Source organism: Myxocyprinus asiaticus, chromosome 42 (assembly GCF_019703515.2).
Source record: "Myxocyprinus asiaticus isolate MX2 ecotype Aquarium Trade chromosome 42, UBuf_Myxa_2, whole genome shotgun sequence".
NCBI lineage: Eukaryota > Metazoa > Chordata > Actinopteri > Cypriniformes > Catostomidae > Myxocyprinus > Myxocyprinus asiaticus.
In genome coordinates, this window is record NC_059385.1 from 1621330 (window position 1) to 1645056 (window position 23727).

The 23727-nt window shown below is 36.1% G+C and overlaps 1 protein-coding gene across 1 annotated transcript in view; it reads right to left on the reverse strand.

The window, feature by feature from the left end:
* Window positions 1-8087: 8087 nt before the first annotated feature.
* Window positions 8088-23727, reverse strand: part of LOC127433073 (WD repeat-containing protein 70-like) — an 85326-nt gene continuing 69686 nt past the window's right edge. The window contains exons 14-18 of the mRNA XM_051684719.1: window positions 21832-21932; window positions 19586-19665; window positions 17504-17620; window positions 15948-16110; window positions 8088-8990 (exon numbers count right to left, since the gene is read on the reverse strand). Of these exons, the coding sequence (XP_051540679.1) occupies window positions 8900-8990; window positions 15948-16110; window positions 17504-17620; window positions 19586-19665; window positions 21832-21932 (552 nt within the window). The 3' untranslated portion in view covers window positions 8088-8899. The remainder of the gene's footprint in view (window positions 8991-15947; window positions 16111-17503; window positions 17621-19585; window positions 19666-21831; window positions 21933-23727) is intronic.

The window sequence follows — 23727 nt, forward strand, 5'->3', positions numbered from 1 at the left end:
CTGTCGGTCGAAGTGGAGCTCCATTTCAGTTCTGCAGGAACGGCTGCAAGAGCTGAGATCCATCCAGAACTGCCGTTATGCATTCCTGAACTGCAGCCCAGGATTCTATGGTAAACAAAAGCTGGTTGTAAAGCCAGGCAAGCTGTAAATCTGGGTACTCGCAGGACGTTTCCATGGGACTGAAGAGGCTGCGTTCAGCACAGAAGGGTTTGGGAAGAACCTGAGTGGGTCTTGGTTCAGCTGCAGCTGGTCATTGTGTGTCAGTGATTGGACCAGAACAAGCCAATAACAGATTTGTATGACCTGCATGAACATTATAGTTCTGCATGCTGCTGGAGTGAATATCCAGGAAAAGTCCTGCAACGTCTTCACATCTGATAACTGTGAAATAACTGCAGAATGCCTGCCAATAATAATAATAATGAAAAAAACTATGCAATATGATGTAGGTTCATAAAGCATCATAAAGAGCAAAAGCCTTCCTAGGACAAAGACGTCCATTAGAACTTTTTTGACACAAATGAAAATTAGGCTATGAGAGGTGGATATACAAACTGTAGATATGCGTGCAATCAACATAAAACAATTTTTACATTAATTCTTAATTGTTGCATTCATTTATTGGTGGATTCATTAATATATTGGGCCTTATCCATAAAACTTTAGAAGGACGCATTTCTGTTTTTTTCTGTTTATCTATAAATTGCCGCTATTCTTACATAATATGTTGCAATATTCTGATGGAAGTTGTTGCAATATATTGGGTCTTATCCAAGCAACATGATCACAGATCACTAATTGTAAATGAAATTGTTACAGATCATAGTTTGAATTCGCTCTGTTTGACTGAATCCTAGACTAAAAACTGATGAATATATTAGTTTAAATGAGTCTACTCCCTCAGGTAATTGTTATAAAAGGTAGAGGAGGAGTTGCTACAATTTATAGTGATATTTTTATAGTGATACTTAGTGTTACTTAAAGGTCAGGATATAAGTTTAATTCTTTTGAACTGATAATGCTTAATGTGACATCGTCAGATATAAATAACAAATATTTGTCATCTTTTGTTCTTGCAACAGTATATAGACCATCAGGGCCATATTCTGAATTGCTTAGAGAATATGCTGATTTTCTGTCAGATCTAGTAGTTGCTGTGGATAGAGCTTTAATCGTCGGTGACTTCAACATCCACATAGATAATGAAAATGATACACTGGGATTAGCATTTATCGATATTCTCAACTCTGTTGGGGTTAGACAAAATGTGACAGGTCCAACCCATCTCCAAAATCATACACTAGATCTAATTTTGTCATATGGAATTGATGTTGATAATATAGAAATTTTGCTGCAGAGTGATGACATCTCAGATCATTACCTCATATATGGTATGCTGCACTTAGCAAAGGTCACTCAGTCTATGCAATGTTATCATCCAGGCAGAACTATTCTTTCAACTACTAAAGATAGCTTCACTAATACTCTTCCAGATTTGTCTCACATACTCAGTACAGCAAAAAGTTCAGAAGAACTTGATGTTGTCACAGAAAATAAGGATACACTCTATAGCACTATAGATAGTGTCGCCCCCTTTCAATTAAAGAAAGTTAAAGAGAAAAATCCCACACCATGGTACAATGATCACACTCATGCTCTCAAGGGAGCAGCTTGGAAAATGGAGCGCAAGTGGGAGAATACAAAATTAGAGGTATTTTGCAGAGCATGGAAGGATAGTGTCTCTAACTACAGACAGGCTCTAAAAACTGCCAGGTCTGCATATTTTAGCAAACTCATAGAAAATAACCATAACAGTCTTAGGTGTTTATTCAGTACTATGGCTAAATTGGTTAGGAATAAAACTTCGATTGAACCAGATATTCCATCACAGCACAGTAGTAATGACTTTATGAATTTCTTTACTCATAAAATCAAAATCATCAGAAACAAAATTGGTATTACAAATACGTCAGCCACAGCACCCCAGAAGACTAAAATTATTCCCTATGAGCAACTTCAGTCCTTCGCTAGGTCAGGAAGAGCTAACAAATATGATCAAAGCATCAAAATCAACAACATGTATGTTAGATCCAATACCGACTAAACTCCTAAAAGAGGTGTTTCCTGTAATCTCAGAACCTCTTCTTAATATTATTAACTCCTCATTATCCTTAGGGCATGTCCCAAGAAGTTTTAAACTGGCAGTTATCAAACCACTTATCAAGAAACCTCAGCTTTATCCTGGAGAATTGGCTAATTACAGACCTATTTCAAATCTCCCATTTATGTAGAAAATACTAGAAAATGTAGTGTCCTCCCAACTGTGTTTATTTTTACAGAGAAATTGTATATATGAAGAATTTCAGTCAGGATTTAGGCTCCATCACAGTACAGAGACTGCACTTATCAGTCACAAATGACTTGCTCTTATCATCTGAAAACGGCTGCATTTCTCTTCTAGTGCTTTTAGATCTTAGTGCTGCCTTCGACACCATAGATCATGACATTCTCTTGAATAGGTATGAGAATTATGACGGCATTTGTGGACAGGCATTAGCTTGGTTTAGGCAGCTATTTCTCTGACCGCTACCACTTTGTCTGTGTAAACGAGGAACTGTCAGATCAAATTAAAGTATGGAGTGCCACAGGGATCAGTTTTAGGGCCTCTCCTTTTCTCCCTATATATGCTCCCCCTGAGAGACATTACCAGGAACCATGGAATAAGTTTTCACTGTTATGCCGACGATACCCAACTTTATATTTCTTAAATTTTCCAAATTAACAGAGTGTATACATCAAATAGTGGATGGCTAGAAATTTCCTTCTACTCAATTCCGATAAAACAGAAGTACTAATTCTTAGAACAAAATCTTCAAAAAATAAGATGCTAAAATATAATCTGACTCTTGATGGATGTACTGTAATGTCAATTTCTACAGCAAAAAATGTAGGTGTTATATTTAATAGCAATCTAAACTTTGAAAAACAAATTTCCAATATTTGTAGAACTGCATTCTTCCACCTCAGAAATATTGCTAAGTTGCGAAACATGCAAGCTGTTTCTGCCGAAAAACTAATTTATGCATTCATGACCTCAATACTAGATTATTGTGATGCATTACTAGGTGGATGTCCTGCAAGTTTAATAAATAAACTTCAGCTGGTTCAAAATGCAGCAGCTGGAATGCTAATTAGAACCAAGAAATATGATCATATCAGCCCCATTTTATTGGCGTTACATTGGTTATCTGTTAAGTTTCATATTAATTTTAAAATTCTGTTAATTACTTTAATTACAAAGCTTTGAATGGTCTTGCTCCAAAGTACTTAAGTGACCTTCTATTACGCTATAGTCCATCACGCTCACTACGATCGCAAAACTGTGACCTGTTAACAATATTGAGAATATTAAAATCCACAAAAGGAGAGAGATAATTTTTATATTTGGCTCCTAAACTATGGAATAGTCTTCCTAGCAGTGTTCGGAACTCAGACATACTCTCTCAGTTTAAGTCTAGACTAAAGACTTATCTATTCAGCCAGGCATACATCTAATTTATCCCTCAATTCATAGTTTCTTCAGCTGCTTTAGTTAGGTCTGCCAGAACCGAATAGACCTCTTACCTGCCATAAGCTTCCAGCCGGACTGCGATGCTCCTTACTGAATGATACCTATTTCAACTTGGTCAAAGGAGGGACACTCTCTTAAATTTAAAAAATAAATAAATAATTAACCACACAGAAAATTAATTGACCACTAACAAAGGTCTACATCGGCCAAAATCAAAAGACAATGCATCTACGTATATTTCCTCAGTTAAGTCGGGATGACTTCAAGGACTGTAACACTGAAACTTAGTTCATACAAAATCATTTTGTTTAACCATTGACCCACAACACTTACTTAGTTTACAAATTTTAACCACTAATAGTTCTAAACATAACTAATATTGGCATTATATTCATCTTCTGTCATAGCTTAATTTCATGTACAGCTGCTTTGAAACAATGCCTGTTATGAAAAGCGCTATACAAATAAATTTAACCTGTCATGACATGAGCAGAAAGAATATCTGTGTAAATCGTGAAACCGTTCATAGATAATTTGCTGCCATTTTTATTTAATGTGTCAACATTCTACGTTCATTGTCATTGTAAAACCATTCATTGTTAAATTCCCATGATTTTTAGGGTGATACGTAGCATTTTTCTTACAAAAACTGTCACCATTTTTACATGATATGTTTCAGTATTCTGATAGAAATTATTGTTACATCTTGGGGCTTATCCAAGAAACATGAGTAGAACGAATTTTTGGAAAATCATTTGTAGGTAAATTCCCACAATTTTTAGGGTAATACATAGCAATATTCTTATGAAAACTGTTACATAATAGGTTGTGATTTTCTGATGGAAATTGTCACAATAGTTTGGACATTCAAGAAACACGAGCAGTATGGATTTTTGTGAAAATTATTCGTAAAACCATTCGTAGGTAAATTGCCGCCATTTTTATGTAATATGTTGTAACATTCTGAAGTTCATTGTCACCATACTTACATAATATGGTGTGATATTATGATGGAAACTGTCACAACAGTTTGGACATTCAACAAACCTGAGCAGTATGGATTTATGTATAAATACTTTGTAAAAAAAAAAACCCATTCATTGGTAAATTCCCACTATTTTTAGGGTAATATGTAGCAATATTCTGATGGAAATTGTCATGGAAAATTGGACATTCAAGAAACATGAGCAGAATAAATTTTGTTGAAAACTTCCATAAAACCATTCGTAGGTAAACTGCCATCATTTTTGCATACTATGTCGCAACATTCTTTCGTAAATTGCTGGGATTCTCATATAATATGTTGGAATATTCTAATTGAAATTGTCACAACAGATTGGACAAAGAAACATGAGCAGAACGAAATCATGTGCAAGTTATTCGTAAAACCATTTGTAGGTAAATTGCCGCCATTTTTAGGGTAATACATAGCAATGTTCTTATGAAAAATGTTGGCATTCTAACATATGTTGCAATATTCTGATGGAAATTGTCACAACAAATTGGACATTCAAGAAACATGAGCAGAAAGAATTTTTGTGACAATTATTCGTAAAACCATTCGTAGGTAAATTGCCGCCATTTTTACATACTATGTCACAACATTCTTTTGTAAATTGCTGCTATTCTTTCATAATATGTTGGAACATTCTGATTGAAATTGTCACAACAGATTGGACATCAAAAAAACATGAGCAGAATGAATTTCTGTGTAAATCAATCGTGAAAACCTTTGTAGGTAATTTGCCGCCATTTGTATTGCAACATTCTTACGTTCATTGTCGCTATTCTTACATAATAGGTTGTGATATTCAGATGGAAATTGTCACAACAGACTGGATATTAAAGAAACATAAGCAGAAAGAATTTTTGTGAAAATTATTCGTAAAACCATACGTAGGTAAATTGCCGCCATTTTTACGTACTATGTCGCAACATTCTTTCGTAAATTGCTGCTATTCTTACATAATATTTTAGAACATTCTGATTGAAATTGTCACAACAGATTGGACATCAAAAAACATGAGCAGAATGAATTTCTGTGTAAATCAATCGTGAAAACCTTTGTAGGTAATTTGCCGCCATTTGTATTGCAACATTCTTACGTTCATTGTCGCCATTCTTACATAATAGGTTGTGATATTCAGATGGAAATTGTCACAACAGATTGGATATTAAAGAAACATGAGCAGAAAGAATTTTTGTGAAAATTATTCGTAAAACCATACGTAGGTAAATTGCCGCCATTTTTACGTACTATGTCGCAACATTCTTTTGTAAATTGCTGCTATTCTTACATAATATTTTAGAACATTCTGATTGAAATTGTCACAACAGATTGGACATTAAAGAAACATGAGAAAAACAAATTTTTGTGAAAATCATTCGTAAAACCATTTGTTGGTAACTTTCCTTAATTTTTATGGTAATACATAGCAATATTCTTACAAAATTTGTCACCATTCTTACATAATATATTGCAATATTCTGATGAAAATTATTGTAATATCTTGGGGCTTATCAAAGAAACTTGAGCAGAACAAATTTATGTGTAAATAATTTGTAAAATCATTCATGGTAAATTCCCATGAATTTTTAGGTAATACGTAGCAATTTTCTTACAAAAACTGTCGCAATTCTTAAATAATATGTTGCAATTTTCTGATGGAAATTAAAGAAACATGAGAAAAACGAATTTTTGTGAAAATCATTCGTAAACCAATTGTAGGTAAATTGCCGCCATTTTTACGTACCATGTCGCAACATTCTTACATAAATTGCCGCTATTCTTACATATGTTGTGACATTCTGATGGAAATTCTAATTACATCTTGGGGCTTATCTAAGAAACATGAGCAGAACAAATTTGTCTAAATTTTTAGGTAATACATAGCAATTTTCTTATGAAAACTGTCGCCATTCTTACATAATATTTTGCAATATTCTGATGGAAATTGTCTCCACAAATTGGACATTCATGAAACATCAGCAGAACAACTTTGTGTGAAAATCATTCGTAAAACCATTTGTAGGTAAACTGCCGCCATTTTTACGTACTATGTCACAAGATTCTTATATAAATTGCCGCTATTCTTACATAATATGTTACAATATTGAGATGGAAATCGTCAAGGCAGATTGGGCCTCATCCATGCAACTTAAGCAGAATATTGCCACGGTTTACGAAGGAATGTTTTACGAATGATTTGCACATAAATTCATTGTGGTCTTGTTTTACAAATGAGACCAAAGACTTCGTTCTGTTGCGCATCTTGGTGTCAATAGTTCAGATGAAAAATATTTAAAATACGCCAACTAATTTCCAGAGGACAAAGTCCTACGGAAAACATGGGTTTTGAAAAATCTGTCACCTAAAAATAATACAACAAATTGAACAGCCTCATTTTCAATGGTATCAAATTAAATTTGCCGTCTAGCCTGACTAAGTCCAGATACAAAGACTAGTGTGCCAATTAAACCCCGCCAGGTGACCACAGAGCCACAAAATTTCACCAGCGGGCACCGTTGATTAAGCTATGCTCAGCTCACCCCCCAGAAAAGCACTATGGCCTGCCAATTCGAGAACAACGTGAAAACAAGACACAGATATACGATCCACTGACAGGCCTCCATTGACTTATAGGGCCACAGAAGGGGTGCCGTACCCACAACATGCCTGATTCTTCACAACTAAAGCAGGGGATGAGCACACTGGGCACGGATGAGTCGTGACATCACCAACTCCAACATTCCAACATTCCACGGCCGGTAACAGACACTGGGGCGGGCGGCACGCTGCTGACATCACCACTCAGAATAGGCTCACTGGATTATGTCCCGGCTCTGGATAAACTGGGCTACTTCACTATTCATTACCATTTTCTGGGACTTTCAGCGCTTTGTTATCGTGTGACCAGTGGATGATTTGCTTTCGAGGGTTTGAACAACCTCTAGTCTACGAGAAGGGCACCACAGCTGGTCTTTCGTCTTGTTAGTGCCAAAGACATTGGGGCATGTAGAGATATTCAGCCCGGGGGATTATTTCTAGGTTATGGTTTGGTTATTATTCCGAATGCTGACAGGCACTATCCAATAACAGGCCACGAATGTTGGGAAATCCCTTTGCATCCATTGAAACTATCCAGCACACATGAGGCTTAAACAGAAGGAAAACTAAAGTGCATTAGTGACACTCTTAGAAACCGATTGAGTTTCAAGATCACATCTCTGGGTTTTAAAAAGGAAAAAATGTCCTGTAGGTTAGCCAGAGGGTAAATTCCATTCGGTTGTAATGGGAAGAGACATTTAATCCACGAATACTGCAGCGCACACCCCATTCTTCTGACAAGTATCATCATTTACAGCCTGTTATAGATGTACGCTTACGCAACAGATCTTAAAGTAGATGTTTACAATCATCCATGACAGGTATGTCAGTTATGCAATAACCTAAAAAAGCCAATGTAACATATTTCAAAGTCAGCAAAAATAATATGGCCTAATTAACTTCCTGTGTTTTTATTTCCTTTGTCTTTATTTTTGTATGAATTGGACTACTCAATCATTTGCAAGTAAGGTTGTTTTATGGAATCTCATGTAACCTGTCCAGGTCATATTTCACCCAAAAATCAATAAGAACAAATATTTTGCTAAAAGAAAATTGTTTTTGCATTGATGCATTATTTTTATGACAATTAAGCACATTTTCCACCCAAATAAAAAAATAAAATAATAATTATTATATTAAAATATTAAGCATATTAAAAATATAAATGATATCATCACCAGAGAACATCAAAACAATGTGACAACAGCAAAGCATCCTACAGGTTAAACAAAATATAAAAAACACTATTATCTATCACTAAAAAAAACAGAACAAACATCTTTGTTTTCCCACATGCCAAAAAAGGTAAATTACTCGACTGCTGTGACTGTCAGTATGTTCAGTAATGCATGCAAACACGTGAAAGAAAAATAAGCTGTGGACACACACTGCATTTCTTTATTTTTTTATAAAAGACTAAAATATAATGGACAAGGACAAAAATTTAGGCAACTGATAATATCAAATCTAAGCCATCATCTGCAAACAGGAATCTGAGCTGTAATAAAAATGACCAATTATGATTTTAGCAAAGAGACAATATTTTACGGTCTCCTTTTTGTCACACTTACTTATACACACACACACACACACACACACACACTACAATTAAAGACTCAAAAGTTGAGAAATTGCTTATGGGAGAATTCATATTGAAGCAACTTCTCTGTATTTTAATTCCAGTTGATAATCTTGAAGTGAAAATGAACCCGAAACTCTCGTTAGATTTTGCGTTTCTTCCATTCAGGCTGATCTTTGTCGACCTCCTCTTCCTCCTCCTCCTCCTCGGCAAACACAGGCTCCGGCTGCGTCCTGTGAAGAGAAAACACACATTCAACATCACAACAATGTCAAAAATAAAGGAATGCATTATAGGAATGGAAGAAAATGCTGCAGGTTTGCAAACGGTGCCTTGAGAAAAGATGACAATCAGACTTTAAAGTCATCCTGAAAAGACATTTGCAACCCGTATTACTTCTATAATATATTTAATTCCAAAATATTTCCAAGTGAAATAAAATATTCAATGAGAAAGTATATACAGTAAGGTGGGACTTGAATTCATCAATGGGGAATTCATTGGATGGTGAAAAGTGTCCCTATATGACAGATGTTTGGAGGGAAGGAGTTCACAAATGGACTGTTTTTAACAAGTTTAATCTGTTTAATGTGGCATATGACTGCTTAAAGAGACCTGCTAAATGTTCTGAGAGAGAGACACAAACACACACACACACACACACACACACATTTAGGAAAACAGAGAGAGAGGATGAGGAGTGAGGAGTGACATGCAGTCAGAGGGATTAATCTAGTTCCCTAGTTTCATTCGTTTGCAGCGCTCGCTGATTAAAACACAACATCTGCTGTGTGTGTGTGTGTGTGTGTGTGTTGAGTCACAGAAAGACACACACACACACACACACACACACACACACACACACGCACACACACAAAGGTTATTGCACATGCATTCTCCTTGACCATTCATGCTGTTTTTGCACAATAGTTTAGGCGCTTTCAAACGCACCTTTGGACATTTATTCACAACTTACTGTAAAACTTAAACTATTTACTGTATATACATACTGCTACACTATTACACTGTATATCCTCGTGCGACCCTGCATCCACATGTTTGGATGTTGTATTTTGGCTTCGCAATACGCAATCGACTGAATACTGTTCACAAGACTACACTGTCATTTAAGGGTTAAACTTCTGGTGCACCGCATCACGTGACACAACAGCATGATGTCAATTTCCATGAAGCTGTACAATACGGTTCTATTCATTAAGATTAGTAAATGCATTCCTATATATTTACTGTGCATTTTCACAATGAGAATAAATGTATTCATGCACTGAAAAGTGTTGCTTTCAGAGGCTTTATATGGAGTTAGGATGTTAGGCAGTGATTTGAGGATGCTGGTCATTAATTTTAATGAGAATGATTTATTCAGCTTTACAGAAAATCAGCTGTAATGTCTATAACATCTCAAAAACATCAATAGCAACAATCCTGGACACATAATAAATTATTTGATGAAAAAATATGACTTTTTATTGCTTGTTATTACTTAAAAGTTCACAACTTAGTCCCGCTGTCCACATATGTGGACATGCATTTTTTAGGAAAACTATTTGCTTTAGAATTTTTTCAGGTGCTACTAGTTACAAATCAAAAAGGGAGGATCTACTGTATACACATACTGCTGCACTATTATACAGTATAATGTAGTGGATGTGAAGCTCACAGCTTTTTTAGGCATGCAAAACCCTATACCAAACATTCAAAAAATAAATACTGTACATGCATACCTTTCTACCTGGCAACAAAATTAGAATAAAGTGAAACATTTCATCCATTTGCCTTTTTTTTGGCTTCAAAGTTTAAAGTGACCTTTTCATAGTCAAAGACAGCAGCAGAAGTGAGAGGGGTCGGCGAAGTAAAAGCACAGGGAGCTGCATGGAAAAATATTACCGTGATGTCACAACTCTTCTTCAATGAGAGCTTGAAAAAGACAGTCTGACATTTACATTTATTCATCTAAAAGAAGCCCAAATATGGATCACGTAACTTAAGTTGTCTCCCAAACAACGCTGCGACATTTAAGTGGTCAAAGAAAATTAATTTACAGATTTATTCAGTGCATAATTGAGTTGCACATTGTGGGTATTAAACAGAAAACACCAGAGAAAGATATAGGAGTTCGATCAAACATAACATTTTAGCTGGGGGGGCACAGTGGTCAAAGTAAGGGGGCACAACCCTCCAAATCCCCTTCCTTAGTTACCTGATAATTTCCTGCATGCTTGCTGTTAATTCATGTACTGTAGCTTACAGTCAAACAGGTTTTTGGAAATCTGTTTGATGAGATTATGTGACATTTGAGGAAAAACTTTAATGTATTTCAATTAGACACCCTTGAAAACTCCATGGCCTTAATGACACTAGAAACAATGCAGTAATGACCAGTGTTAAGTGCGCTGATTACACACGAGTGAGGACACATAGAGGACAAAACCCTTAATGACAGACGACACAAGAGACTGTAGCTGACCTGAATTCACAAGACACCCTATCAAGTATCAACTACACAGTACTTCAGCTTTGTGTGTGTGTGTGTGTGTGTGTGTCTTTAGACACCTGAAGACATCTTATAAAGCAGCAAAACAAAAGCAGTAACAGAGTCTCAGGATCATTAGATCTTTCAGTGTCCAACGACCCTCATTACTGTAGTAATTGAGTAATGAGACGAGCTGTACTCTCTTCTACTGATGTAGATACAGTTACATGCTGTCAATCAAATGACAGAATCTAAAAAAACAACATTTCAAACATACTGTATAAACCTTTTATAAAATAGGCTGCTGTAAATCTGCCCAATACAACCTCAGAAATCTGAGTTAACTATTCTGCAATTGTTCATAAAGCTAGGATTGAATTTAAATTAGCTAACCGTATCTTTACCATCTGAATGCACCAATTAAAACATTCTGACTGATGCCAATTTCTGATATTATTTTCATGTTGTGGCCTATAGCCAATAATCAGCTTTATATATATTGGCAGACCAGAGTTATTATCAAAACTAAAACTTGAACTGAGTGTGAAAACTAGTTTAGTAGTTTAAAACTATTTATATAACAACATTTAAGTAAACTAAAATAAAATGAATATATATATATATATATATATATAAATTGTTTACTTTATAAAATTGCATCTAAAATTATCTTTATAAAATAAGATATAACAAACTAAATTTAAACAATAAAAACAAAATAAATAATTGTTTTTGTAATCATCAGTATGCACATGACAAATTTATTACACTATTATTCTATTTCTATTAATTTACAAAACAGTATCTATAATTATCTTTATAAAATAGTATTGAAGCTAAATGAAATAAACAAATATTTCTATCTTTAAATAATTTTATTAATAACGTACAAAAAATATTTATTGATACACAAATAATTTGAGTACTTAATCCATAAATAATTAAAAAATAAATATTTGTTTTTGTAATTACCAATCTTCAAACAACACCGCATTTATTACCACTTCATCTTATTTGATTTCATTTTATTTTACAAAATAGCATATAAAAATTATCTTTATAAAATAGATATCTAAAGATAACTGAAATAAAACAAATTTTCATTTTCATTTATAAATAATTGATGAATAAATATAGTTATTGATAAACAAATTATCTTTATAAAATAATATCTAAAGCTCACTGTAATAGAAAAATAAAAACAAAATGTGTAATTGTTTTCTTAATCATCAATCTTCACATACTGGCGTATTTATTACTTTATTTTGTTATTTTATAAAGTAGTATCTAAAAATATCTAAGAAAGTATACAAAATAGAAAAGCATAAAAAAAAATTTAAAAAAAGCTCAGTATTGCCGATACCAGTATATATGGCATCCCTTCTTTTCCAACCAGTTCAGAGGTCTACTACTGCTCCTTAAAATACAGCGTTCCTGTCCAAACTGATAACACTATCTAAAACAGTAGCTGGGTTTGCGGCGAAGCTCTGATCTCATCGTGCTATCCGTCGCAGATCAGGTTTAGTTAGCTTGATTCTACTCTGCCAACGGTGCGGCTGAACAGACCACCTCTGCAAATGTATTTCTCTCCAGATAAACATCCAACAGGGAGGAACAGATGAACAGATAAAACTCCTGACAGCTTCTTATCAGCAATCGCTCGGAAAAAGAGCATATTTCAGTTCAAGCTACCGCTTTACCGTGATACATACGCCCTAAATGTAAATACAAACCCAAAAAGACAGATGCCTATGCTTACAGTCCACGAGCCCAGTTTCTATTTTATAACTCGTAAACAGATCATAAAACTGGGACTTCCGTATCCATTAAGATTCCATTAACCTGGAAAACCTTTCATGGAATCACCCCTCCCATGACAGGTAGCGTGATTTGGCACCCTTGAGATCTTTAGTGCTTTGTCAAAAATACAAATCAAGATGTAATCTCTCTTCGGAGTATTAAGAAAAGAAAAACAATGAAATGGTATTTGTTGGAAAGGACTGCAGCTATTTTATCTGACAGTAATCCAGAGAGTGCAGTGGCCCGAAGAAGTATAAGATAAGATAAAACATTATTGATGCATTATGATGCACTGGAGCATTAGAGACAAAACACAGTATTTGGAGACCTTTAAAATGCCAGATTAAAAATATGTGAATGTCATTGCATTCGATAACAAAATAGCATTTCAAACTACTTTTTGTGAAATGTTTTGCTTGAAAAGTGTGCTTGTGCTATCTTTCAAATAAACAACACTTGGTTTGATATGTTATGTAACGCAATGAAATTCAGACACTTTTAGAGCGGATTAAGTGTCGAAATTCTTGGTATTTTGGATGTTGAATGAAAAATGCTTGTGTGCTCATGAATAGCGTCTCCTCTCACCCTTCAAAGCTCAGTGTGTAATCTGAGACGTGACCTCAGTTCTTCAATCCTGTGCGGCTTTTTAAACATTCATGCATCAGTTAGTCAAGGTGTGACACACTCACACAGGTGTAACCCAAACTGCACCGCACCTCCTCACTACGTTCCCTAAGAAATCACACTCCGGTTTCAACAGAACTTTCAGTCTGTGACACCTGCCTCACCTGTACAAAGGTTACCGAATTACCTGCGTGCCTGCCATCTGGCTGCGGTGAGTTTCCAGCGCATCACGCCGCTCTGTTAAATTGTACTTACCTGCTGCTGTACAACAGCTCTGTTACAAAGCCTTATGAGCTGCCTACCTAGATGGCATTTTTACTTGCGAGCTCTCGATTTACGCTTTTAGGACAGTGTTCAGTTCAAATAAAAGTTTTACCAAAAATGAAAATTCTGTCATCATTTACCCACCTTAATGTCACTCCAAACGCGTATGACTTTCTTTCTTGTGTCGAACACAAAAGGTGAGCTTTAAAAAAAATGACTGGTACATGGTTTGTTAACCTAACCCTAACCCCAACCTAACCCTGACATGGTTTATTCGTCATAGTTTAAGTGAATCGGACCCACTTTATATTCGGTGTAGCTTTTGATACAATGTATTTATTATGCACATAGGTGTTGTTGCATTGTACTTATATTTAAAGTACCTGCAATTAATTACATTTGTAGTTCCACTGTTAACCTAACCCCTAACTGTACTCCTAAACCTACACGTTCAGCACCTCAAACTCAGCAGCAGCGAATGTGAATCATGTAAGAATTTAGCAGAAAAACATGTTGTTACACAATACATTGTATTGTGTGTAATGTTAGTATATATTAGTTAAAGACACCTAATATAAAGTGGGATCAGTGAATCTAAGCGAACAGTAAAGCAGCCAATATGCATACACTACTTTCTAATCTTTTGAAGCTATACGATCATTATACGACTGGAGTTTAGAACAAAGATGAACTCCAATATGGCGACAATAACAGCAAACCTCATAACATATTTGTGTCTAGATACGATAAGAACCAATAAGGTTTGGGGGTCTGGGTAGCTCAGCGAGTATTGACGCTGACTATCACCCCTGGAGTCATGAGTTCGAATCCAGGGCGTGCTGAGTGACTCCAGCCAGGTCTCCTAAGCAACCAAATTGGCCCGGTTGCTAGGGAGGGTAGAGTCACATGGGGTGGTCATCCTCGTGGTCGTGATTAGTGGTTCTCGCTCTCAATGGGGCGTGTGGTAAGTTGTGCGTGGATCGTGGAGAGTAGCATGAGCCTCCACATGCTGTGAGTCTCCGCGGTGTCATGCACAACGAGTCACGTGATAAGATGCGTGGATTGACGGTCTCAGACGCGGAGGCAACTGAGTCTTGTCCTCCACCACCCGGATTGAGGCGAGTAACCGCGCCACCATGAGGACCTACTAAGCAGTGGAAATTGGGCATTCCAAATTGGGAGAAAAGGTGGATAAATAAAAAAAAAAAAAAAAAAAAAGAACCAATAAGGTTTGATTTTATCGATGTTTCCGCCATATCCGATTTACAAATTTAATTCTGTGCATCACACAAAACGATCAAATAGCTTCTGAAGACTCAGAAAATTAGTTGCACGAGTTGTACTGGCCACTTTTACTGTGGTTTTATAGTGTTTTTTGTCTTTTTTAGAGCTTGACAGAACGGAGTCAGTATTATTTTCATGCATTATGCCGAAAAAACACCATGTGAGGACTTTTTGAAAAATTCTCCTTTTGTGTTGCATGTAAAAAGGAAAATCATACAGGATTAGAACAACACGAGAGCGAGTAAACAACTACATCATTTTTATCATTGTGTGAGCTATCACTTTAAAAGTACTTCAAATTTTTAAAAATGCATCGAGTTTTTTAAATTCTAAGAGACATTTCTCAGCATGCATTGTGACAAACTCAAAAATATGCATGCAAATGGAAAGAGAAATGTTGATTAATGAAAACACTACCAAAAAGTAGAGATCAAAGTTGTTCAATCTAATTAAAATGGACTATTTTCCTTAATATTTGTGCGTTCTGTATGTTTGTATACTTAGAGTTTCGCGTCAAACGTCAAAGCCTCCAGTGCAACACGATGAGCTGCTGCCAATATAGTGTTCCAAATGAGTCACTTATGAGGTTCTGTCTTAGTTAGGATGCTCCCTTAGAAGGTAGCTGCCTATGTAGACTGTAGACAACAAAGCAGCTCTCTAGGTTTTGGACCAGAGCAGGTGTATCTGTCAGGTCATGTTAACATTCGCGTCTTGTCCTGCGACTTACTTTTCATAGGCCGGTGCGACCCAGTAGGGATTCTCTGAGGCTTCTTTGGCGTGACGCAGGATGGCCTCTCGGGCGTTGCTGTCGTCGGATTTGTCCAGAGCAATGTTTTTCACAATGTAAGAGGACAGTGTGCCGCCATGGGCTGCCACTCGCCCGCCCCTACCTGATCAAACAACAAAACAAAACGTCAGAGTTAAGCAAATGCCCATCGCTACAACTCAATCAAAAACACTCCAAGAATCCGTCCCCATAACATTCCGAGAATGCCCTGCCTGGGAAAATGGAGACGGCTTTGGAAAACCAGAGGCCTCCCTCGCTCACAAATACATGCACACAAATGTTAACCAAAGCATCCTTTTTGGCTCAACTGTATTCATGTTGCTTTTAAACACAGAGATACTGCAACAGAACAAATCGCTGATGATTGGAGAGTTTTTGTGATATGCTGGTCATGCGGTCCGGTGGAGGAACATTCTTCATGAGAAGATGCATTCGATTGGACACTCTGAAGTACTCAAATGCCACATAATTGTACCAAAGGAGACGGCCACACCTAATCCCATTCCAAATCTTTATTTTAATCATACAGATTGTATTCTCAAAGCGACTGTCTCAAAGTTCCCGCTATAGCCTGTGATGATGAACTGGGATCTCACAAACTTTCTGGCATGGAGAAATCCAGAGAGGACGATCATAGACACTTGCCAGTTCGGGCTTGTTTGACAGCTTAAAACAGCCAAATGTACTGTATGTGGCACTTTACAAAAAAGGGTACAATTTAGGGGTTAAAACTCTTAAAAAATACATTTCTTTTTCAGCAAATGGTCAGGGAAAGCTTAACCTTCAGAAAATGTTGTTTGTTTGACTTCCTGGTTTGGGCTAAGTATTATATGACTGTTTTGTTTTCTATTTGGGTCACTGACAAATAAGGTTGCCCAAAATGGTAAAAATAATAAATCTTAAATATATATATATATATATATATATATATATATATATATATATATATATATATATATATTATATATTTTGACTAATGTATCACGTTCATAGAAATTATGGTTAAATAAAAAATGTCACAATATCTGATATTTTTTTAACACGCACAGTCACGAGAGTCTAAAGGGCTCCTCTCTGTTTTACGTTTTGTTTTTTGTTGTTGTCACGTGACAGCAAAAATGCAACCTGCATGTTGGTTACACCACCTGACTTTCTTTTGGTGGACAAAAGTTAAAAATGAATACTAAAGTCAAATATTTTAAAACACTGTTTATATTTTTAAGAAATAATAATAAATAAATGTTTACTTATGCCAACTTTTCTTATTTTAACTTACTTAGAAGTTCAGCTTTTAATGAGACTTGTATTTCATTTTTTACTGAAATGTAAGATTTGTGCAACCCTGTTGGCAAATTTGGGACACGTCTAAATACACAGTTTAAAACCCTGATTTGTGTGGTTTTGTTATTTAAATCTAGCAACAAACATGAAATCAACATGAAATCAAATAAATACGATAAAATATGAAATAAAAAGGTTTGAGAGAGTTACATCACCTGGGCCTGACACGGGGGGTTCAGGTTTGTGTGATTTGAGCGGGTCGAGTCGGTCCTTCTCCAGCTGTTTCCTGGTGCTGCGCTGTCGAGCCTCACGAAACATCGGCAAAGCGTGAGCTATAAGAGAGACATCACGCACATTACACAACCATACGACTAACTCAACATAAACAACACACATGACACAAGCAAAACACTGAGGTGTAGGGGAGAGTGGGGTAAGATGTGTCAGTGTAGGGTAAGCTGTGTCACCCTTGTAGTCGAGGAACCAGCACACAATTATTGTGATTTGACCATATATTTAGAAACTGTACAGCTGTCTGTGATTGAGAAATGTGCATGAGAGAAGTAATAAGCTTTTCTTAAGCAAAACACTTCTTTTATATATATATATATAAGGCAAATATATATTTGACATTATATATATATATAATGTCAAAGGCAGATAAAAATTAATTTTACATCAAATCAAATATATCTCGATATAAAATGAGCTATTATACACATTGGTGAATTGCCAATGTATAAAATAATGTACCTTTTTTTTTTACCCATAAATTAGTAAATAATTGTGCCAGATGCTTTTGGGGTAAACTGTGACAGTTACTCACTAAAAGTGAGTCAATTTGCATCCAAATGCTGAAAATACTATTACAAATACTAATAATATTACAAATGCTATCACAAAATGTTGACAAATTTTCCACTGCACACACAAATATTCTGATTATAAAGAAAATGTGAATAATGTGCTGCAAAATCGGACTTATTTTGCTATATTTTAATATTTTATGGGATTATGATGCATTAGTAAATAGTTTTTCCTTATGTATATTCATACAGTATTTAATTTAATATTTATAAAAAAATAAAATATAATTTTAAAAAATAAAAATAAAAATATAATTAGACATGACACATCTTACCCCTAATGTGGGGCAAGTTGTGCCACTTTTTTTGATAAGTCATATTTTTATGACTGTATGTTTCAAACACTTTCTTCTCATTTCAGTTGACAGCAGACGTCCTGAAATATAATTGGGCATATTTGTTTTACCTCTGTCTAATTTCTCCTTGCCTAGAGAAAAAAACCCGGTGGCACATCTTACCCCACACCTTCTGGGAGTACTACGCTCTTAAGGAACCGCTCCGTATTGCCATGCACAATGTGTTTTTATTTGCCGTTGATTAAGGTGCCTACATATCACAGCTAGTCAAACACAACCACAATAAATGGTGTGTGTGTGTGTGTGTGTGTGTGTGTGTGTGTGTGTTTTACTCTAAGGTCACAAGAGATGCTCTAGGAAAGATGGAGCGATTTTCCATTCAGGAGTTGTGTTGTCACTGTTCTAATTCCTCTCTCACACGCCACATTAAGCAAAAAGGTTACCGGTGGCACATTCAGTCCATTCATTCTGTGTCCTGTCACCTCAAATTTTCCATCGCTATCTGTGTGATGTGTCACTCAACGCGCGCAGTCTCTCGACCTATCATCTTACTGCTCTGTGGCTCATAGAGTTGATCACATGACAAATACTAAACGGTACTTGTGTTACGGCAGGCTAGTCTTAATGGCCCGCTGCGGACAGACGGAGGGTTTTAAGTGCATGTGAAACCGTTTCAGGGAGGGGTTTGTTGTGGTGTAGCCCGTGATCACGCAGTCAGCGGGGTCGAGGGTCAGGACTGGAGCTCTTATGGCACACGCGTGGCTGCTAGAGTGCCGCACGCTAATGGTGTCGTGCCCTGCGGGTGAGCCGCAGCGTGGGGAAATCCGATGGAAAGCACTCACTCTCGTGCAAACACACACACACACTTAATACACAAGCTGGTTAATGCATTTGTGACAGTACTGAATGCAGGGTGGCACCTCTGAGGGCACGAAGGGGCAACATTATCATCTCCCATAAACGTTATTCTTGGCTCTTATCATAGAGGACTGTGTGTCTGTGAATATGCATCCAGCAGAATCCAAAAGTCACATTTCGGGGGCATAAGCTCCCCTTAATTTCTGACCCAGGTGCATATACTGTATATTTGAGTGTGCATTCAGATATATTCAGACATGCGACGTGTTATACTCACGGGTGATGATGTAGTCTTGCGTCAGAGTCTCGGCGTGTTTCTCTTTCCTCTTACTCTTTACTACGCATAACATTGCACCTCTGAAGAGCAAAACAACACAAGACAATTTGAGCCTCTAAAGGCATCAGTGTGTCCTCATTTCAAATCTTGCTGCATGCCAGCAAACAGGACACTACTTTGTTCTAAACTTTCAAAGTTCACTAAACATACAGTATATAGTAATATCAAGTTACAATCCTTGTTACTTTAAATCAACTTCAATCAATTAAAACTTAAAGTACTTTAATAAAAAAAATACTGTAACAATGAATACAACTGAAATAAAGTGTAAATTGTGCAGCTTTTTTGGGGTTTTGGCAACTGGATCTTTTAGACTTATTTTATATAAGTCTATTTTACAATCCTTCAACATATCGTTTTTTTCCCGCACCTTTAGAAATCAAGGACAGTGATTTGTTTCTTTGCATTTTAGGGCTGGGCGATATGTCATTTTTTTTATATCAATAATCACCTTAAAAAATATACGATTATATCATCAACCCCCCTGCCAAGGGTCAGTGAATATTTTTGCTTTATTGATTTTGCTTTAAAAATTAAATTCATTTATTGAAACACGAAAAACATAAAAAGACATTTCTAAATTCAAATTGCACTTTAAACTAAATGCAAAAAGCAATCAAATAAAAAAGTGATCAAAAAATCGTATTTAACCACCTCCCCAAATCCAAACATTTACCAACGGCTCCATTTGCAATAATGCAAGTATCTGAGAACAACAATGGGTGGAAAATGACTAATAGCCTACAGATTAAGAACTAAAGACAATTATAAATGTAAAGACAATAATAATCATAATAATAAAGCCTAATAAATTCCCTTGTGTTCCCAAAATAATGTTACCAAATGTGTGTTTTATTGAATTTGTGTTTGTTTTGCATTTGGGTAATACAGTTAATGATGCATAAAGAAAAGAAAACAGAACTCAATTTTAGGTTCAAGGTGAACGTGTCTTGTATTACTTTATGATTTAATCACTTCCGTCTTTGTTTCTTTAATAGAAAGATATTTATTACCGAACCTGCAGAGTTGCGTTCACAATGCATGCCAACCGCGAGGAAATAAAGTGAACTAAACTCACAGCACCTCCTGAGATAGTCTTGGGACATTTGCAGCATTCTCATAGACAACATTATTTTTCAAACAGTTTTCAGATGAATGAAACAGATTAAAAAAAAAAGAGTGATAACTCTTTACATGCATTTGTTCCTCGAGACAGACTCGTGCTGCACGCCTCTGAACAAACAGTGAATCAGACACGAGCATTGATGGCTCTTCTTTTGTCTGTTCTTTTTTTTGTAATGCCCAATTCCCAATGCGCTCTAAGTCCTCGTGGTGGCGTAGTGACTTGCCTCAATCCGGGCGTCTGAGACCGTCAATTCACGCATCTTATCATGTGGCTTGTTGAGCGTGTTACCGCGGAGACATAGCGTGTGTGGAGGCTTCACGCTATTCTCCGCGGCATCCACGCACAACTCACCACGCGCCCCACCAAGAGCGAGAACCACATTATAGCAACCACGAGGAGGTTACCCCATGTGACTCTACCCTCCCTAGCGACCGGGCCAATTTGGTTGCTTAGGAGACCTGGCTGGAGTCACTCAGGACACCCTGGATTCGAACTCGTGACTCCAGGGGTGGTAGTCATGTTTGTCTGTTCTTAAAAATATAATAAAGTATGTTTCTTCAAGCACGTGTCTTTTTGACTAACAGCATTTTTTGTGATATGTCACTCCGAGACGTCTGACAGGTCGCCCGCCTGTTGCGGGTAGATGAGCAAAATTACCCACGCATGAAATACATTTGGACGAGGACCTTGCGAAATGGATTCAGCCTTGTTGCATTTGGCAGGTGGCGGGTGCTAGTTTCACATCCTGGGCTACTATTACATCGTCCTAACCCCCAGCCCTATTCCATATCGGCCGTTACTCTGGTCATGTACACACTGCAAAGTTTTGCGATTGACAACTACATTTAAATGAAGGAACAAATCCTAAAAATGATTATTTTGTGTTTGTGTACGAGCCTTTCTGAGTCTGTCTTAAGAGATTACTAAACAAACAAGCATAAAAGAAACTTCTATTCCTATGTCAGTTGTGGAGAAAAACAGCTTTTGTTTTGGACATCTTTTATGAAACTTGGGAAATGTGTGAAGAGTTAATAGAGCCTGACATTTAATTGAACTGTACCTCTGACTCTTGACTGGGTCATAATAAACCTTGGCCAGACCGTTCCCCGTTCCAACCATGATCTGATTCAGCTTGGGATGCCAAAGACAGCGGACGACGCTCTGAAATAACACGAGATGAAAGAACAAGAGAGGAAACAGAAGATGAAGAAAGGGTGAGACAGAGGCATAAATAATTATCTGAGCTGGAAGTGAACCAATTGCAGAAAAAATCCAAAACAAGTCTGTGCAAGAGAGCGGTGTGATATCTGAAGCTGCTGTGAGAGTGTGCTTGTGCTTTCTCACTCCTCTCCAGTTGACTATATTTGGCCGTTAAGTACAAGCCTGGATCTCCAAGACTCCATGTGAGGAATGGGATGCTGCCAAAGGAGCGAGTGTGTGAATCTGTGTTTGTGACAGAGGAACATCGCCTCCACCTACAGTTCTGAATACCTGGAATCGTGTGCAGCTACTGGATGAATATAGGTGATGGTTCAAAATGAAAAACTGGAGGCCAATTACTTGTTTAAGTATTGATTGCAAGATGCAAGCAAACAATAACGAATAATTCACCCTAAAAATGAAAATTCTGTCTTTATTTCCTCACTGTCATGTCATTGCAAACCTGTATGACATTCTTTCTTCCATGGACCACAAAAGGAGATGTTGTGCAGAATGGTCATGCTGTTTTTTGTCTTTATAAGAAAAGCGGATGGTCTCCTGCAAGCCATTAAATCATGTGCAGTATATGAACTATAAATATCTACAATTAAAGTTCTCACTTGTTAATATGCTAATTATTGACAGTAGTGAATTTTATTGATACGAGTAAATATATTTGCACAAGTAAAAACATAAATTCTTAATTTAATATAAAAATTATATTATATATATAATATAATATATATATACATATATATATAAAATATATAAAAAAGTAGTAAAAATATTTATAAAATCTGTCAATTTCACAATAATCTGTCTGTAATTTGGTTTTCACTAGTAAGAAAGCCTTTTAAGATATCTTTAATGACTCTTCAGTTTAATGATATTTAAAATTCATATCTGAAATACCAAATTTAACATCTTTTTAATGCAAAATTTTAATGCAAATTTGCATTTTTACTAGTAATTCAACTGTTGATGGATATGGATGTTTGTACTAGTAACAATGTAATTACTGATAGCACTTACCACTAAGAAGTGCATTACTGATATGTGAAATTGGAATTTCCACAAGAGATTAGTTCTAGATATCTGTATTTGCGTTTTGAACAGGACTGAATGACAAATCATTGTGAAATTCTACTATTGAAAATGCTATTTCAGAGATCAAGAATTGTTTTTTGACCAGTTGAATTCCAGTTTTTGACATGAAGAATTAACATTGTTACTAGTGGAAACTAGTAATTCCATTCCTGATATCAAGAATTAGAATTTTAACTAGTAAAAATTGAATTGTTTATATCTATAATTCATATCCTGCACATGATTTAATGTCAAAAGGGCTTGCGATAGAGTATCATTTATACTGTGCAATCTCCAAAAAGGATGAAAAAAAGCACCATAAATTAGTCCTTACAACTTATGATATCTTTGTGTGAGGAAAAGACTGAAATTTAAGCCATTATTCGCAAAAACCTCATTTGCGAGAACCAGTGGTGTTTAGGATCGATCATGTCAAATCTGGAGAGACATCAAAAGGCAGCAATTGTAAATTGAACACATGCGCAAATGAGATTTGAGAGTTAGGAAAGAAGAGAAGGACTAGACAAATCTATCATATGACTTCAGAAGACTTGGAATATGAACCACTTTTATTTCTCTTTCATGATGCATTTTTTGGCGCCTTTACAGCATGGTATGGATGGTCCTTGCATTGAGGAGATTCTTCAAAATTTAGTCTAAGATTCTTCAT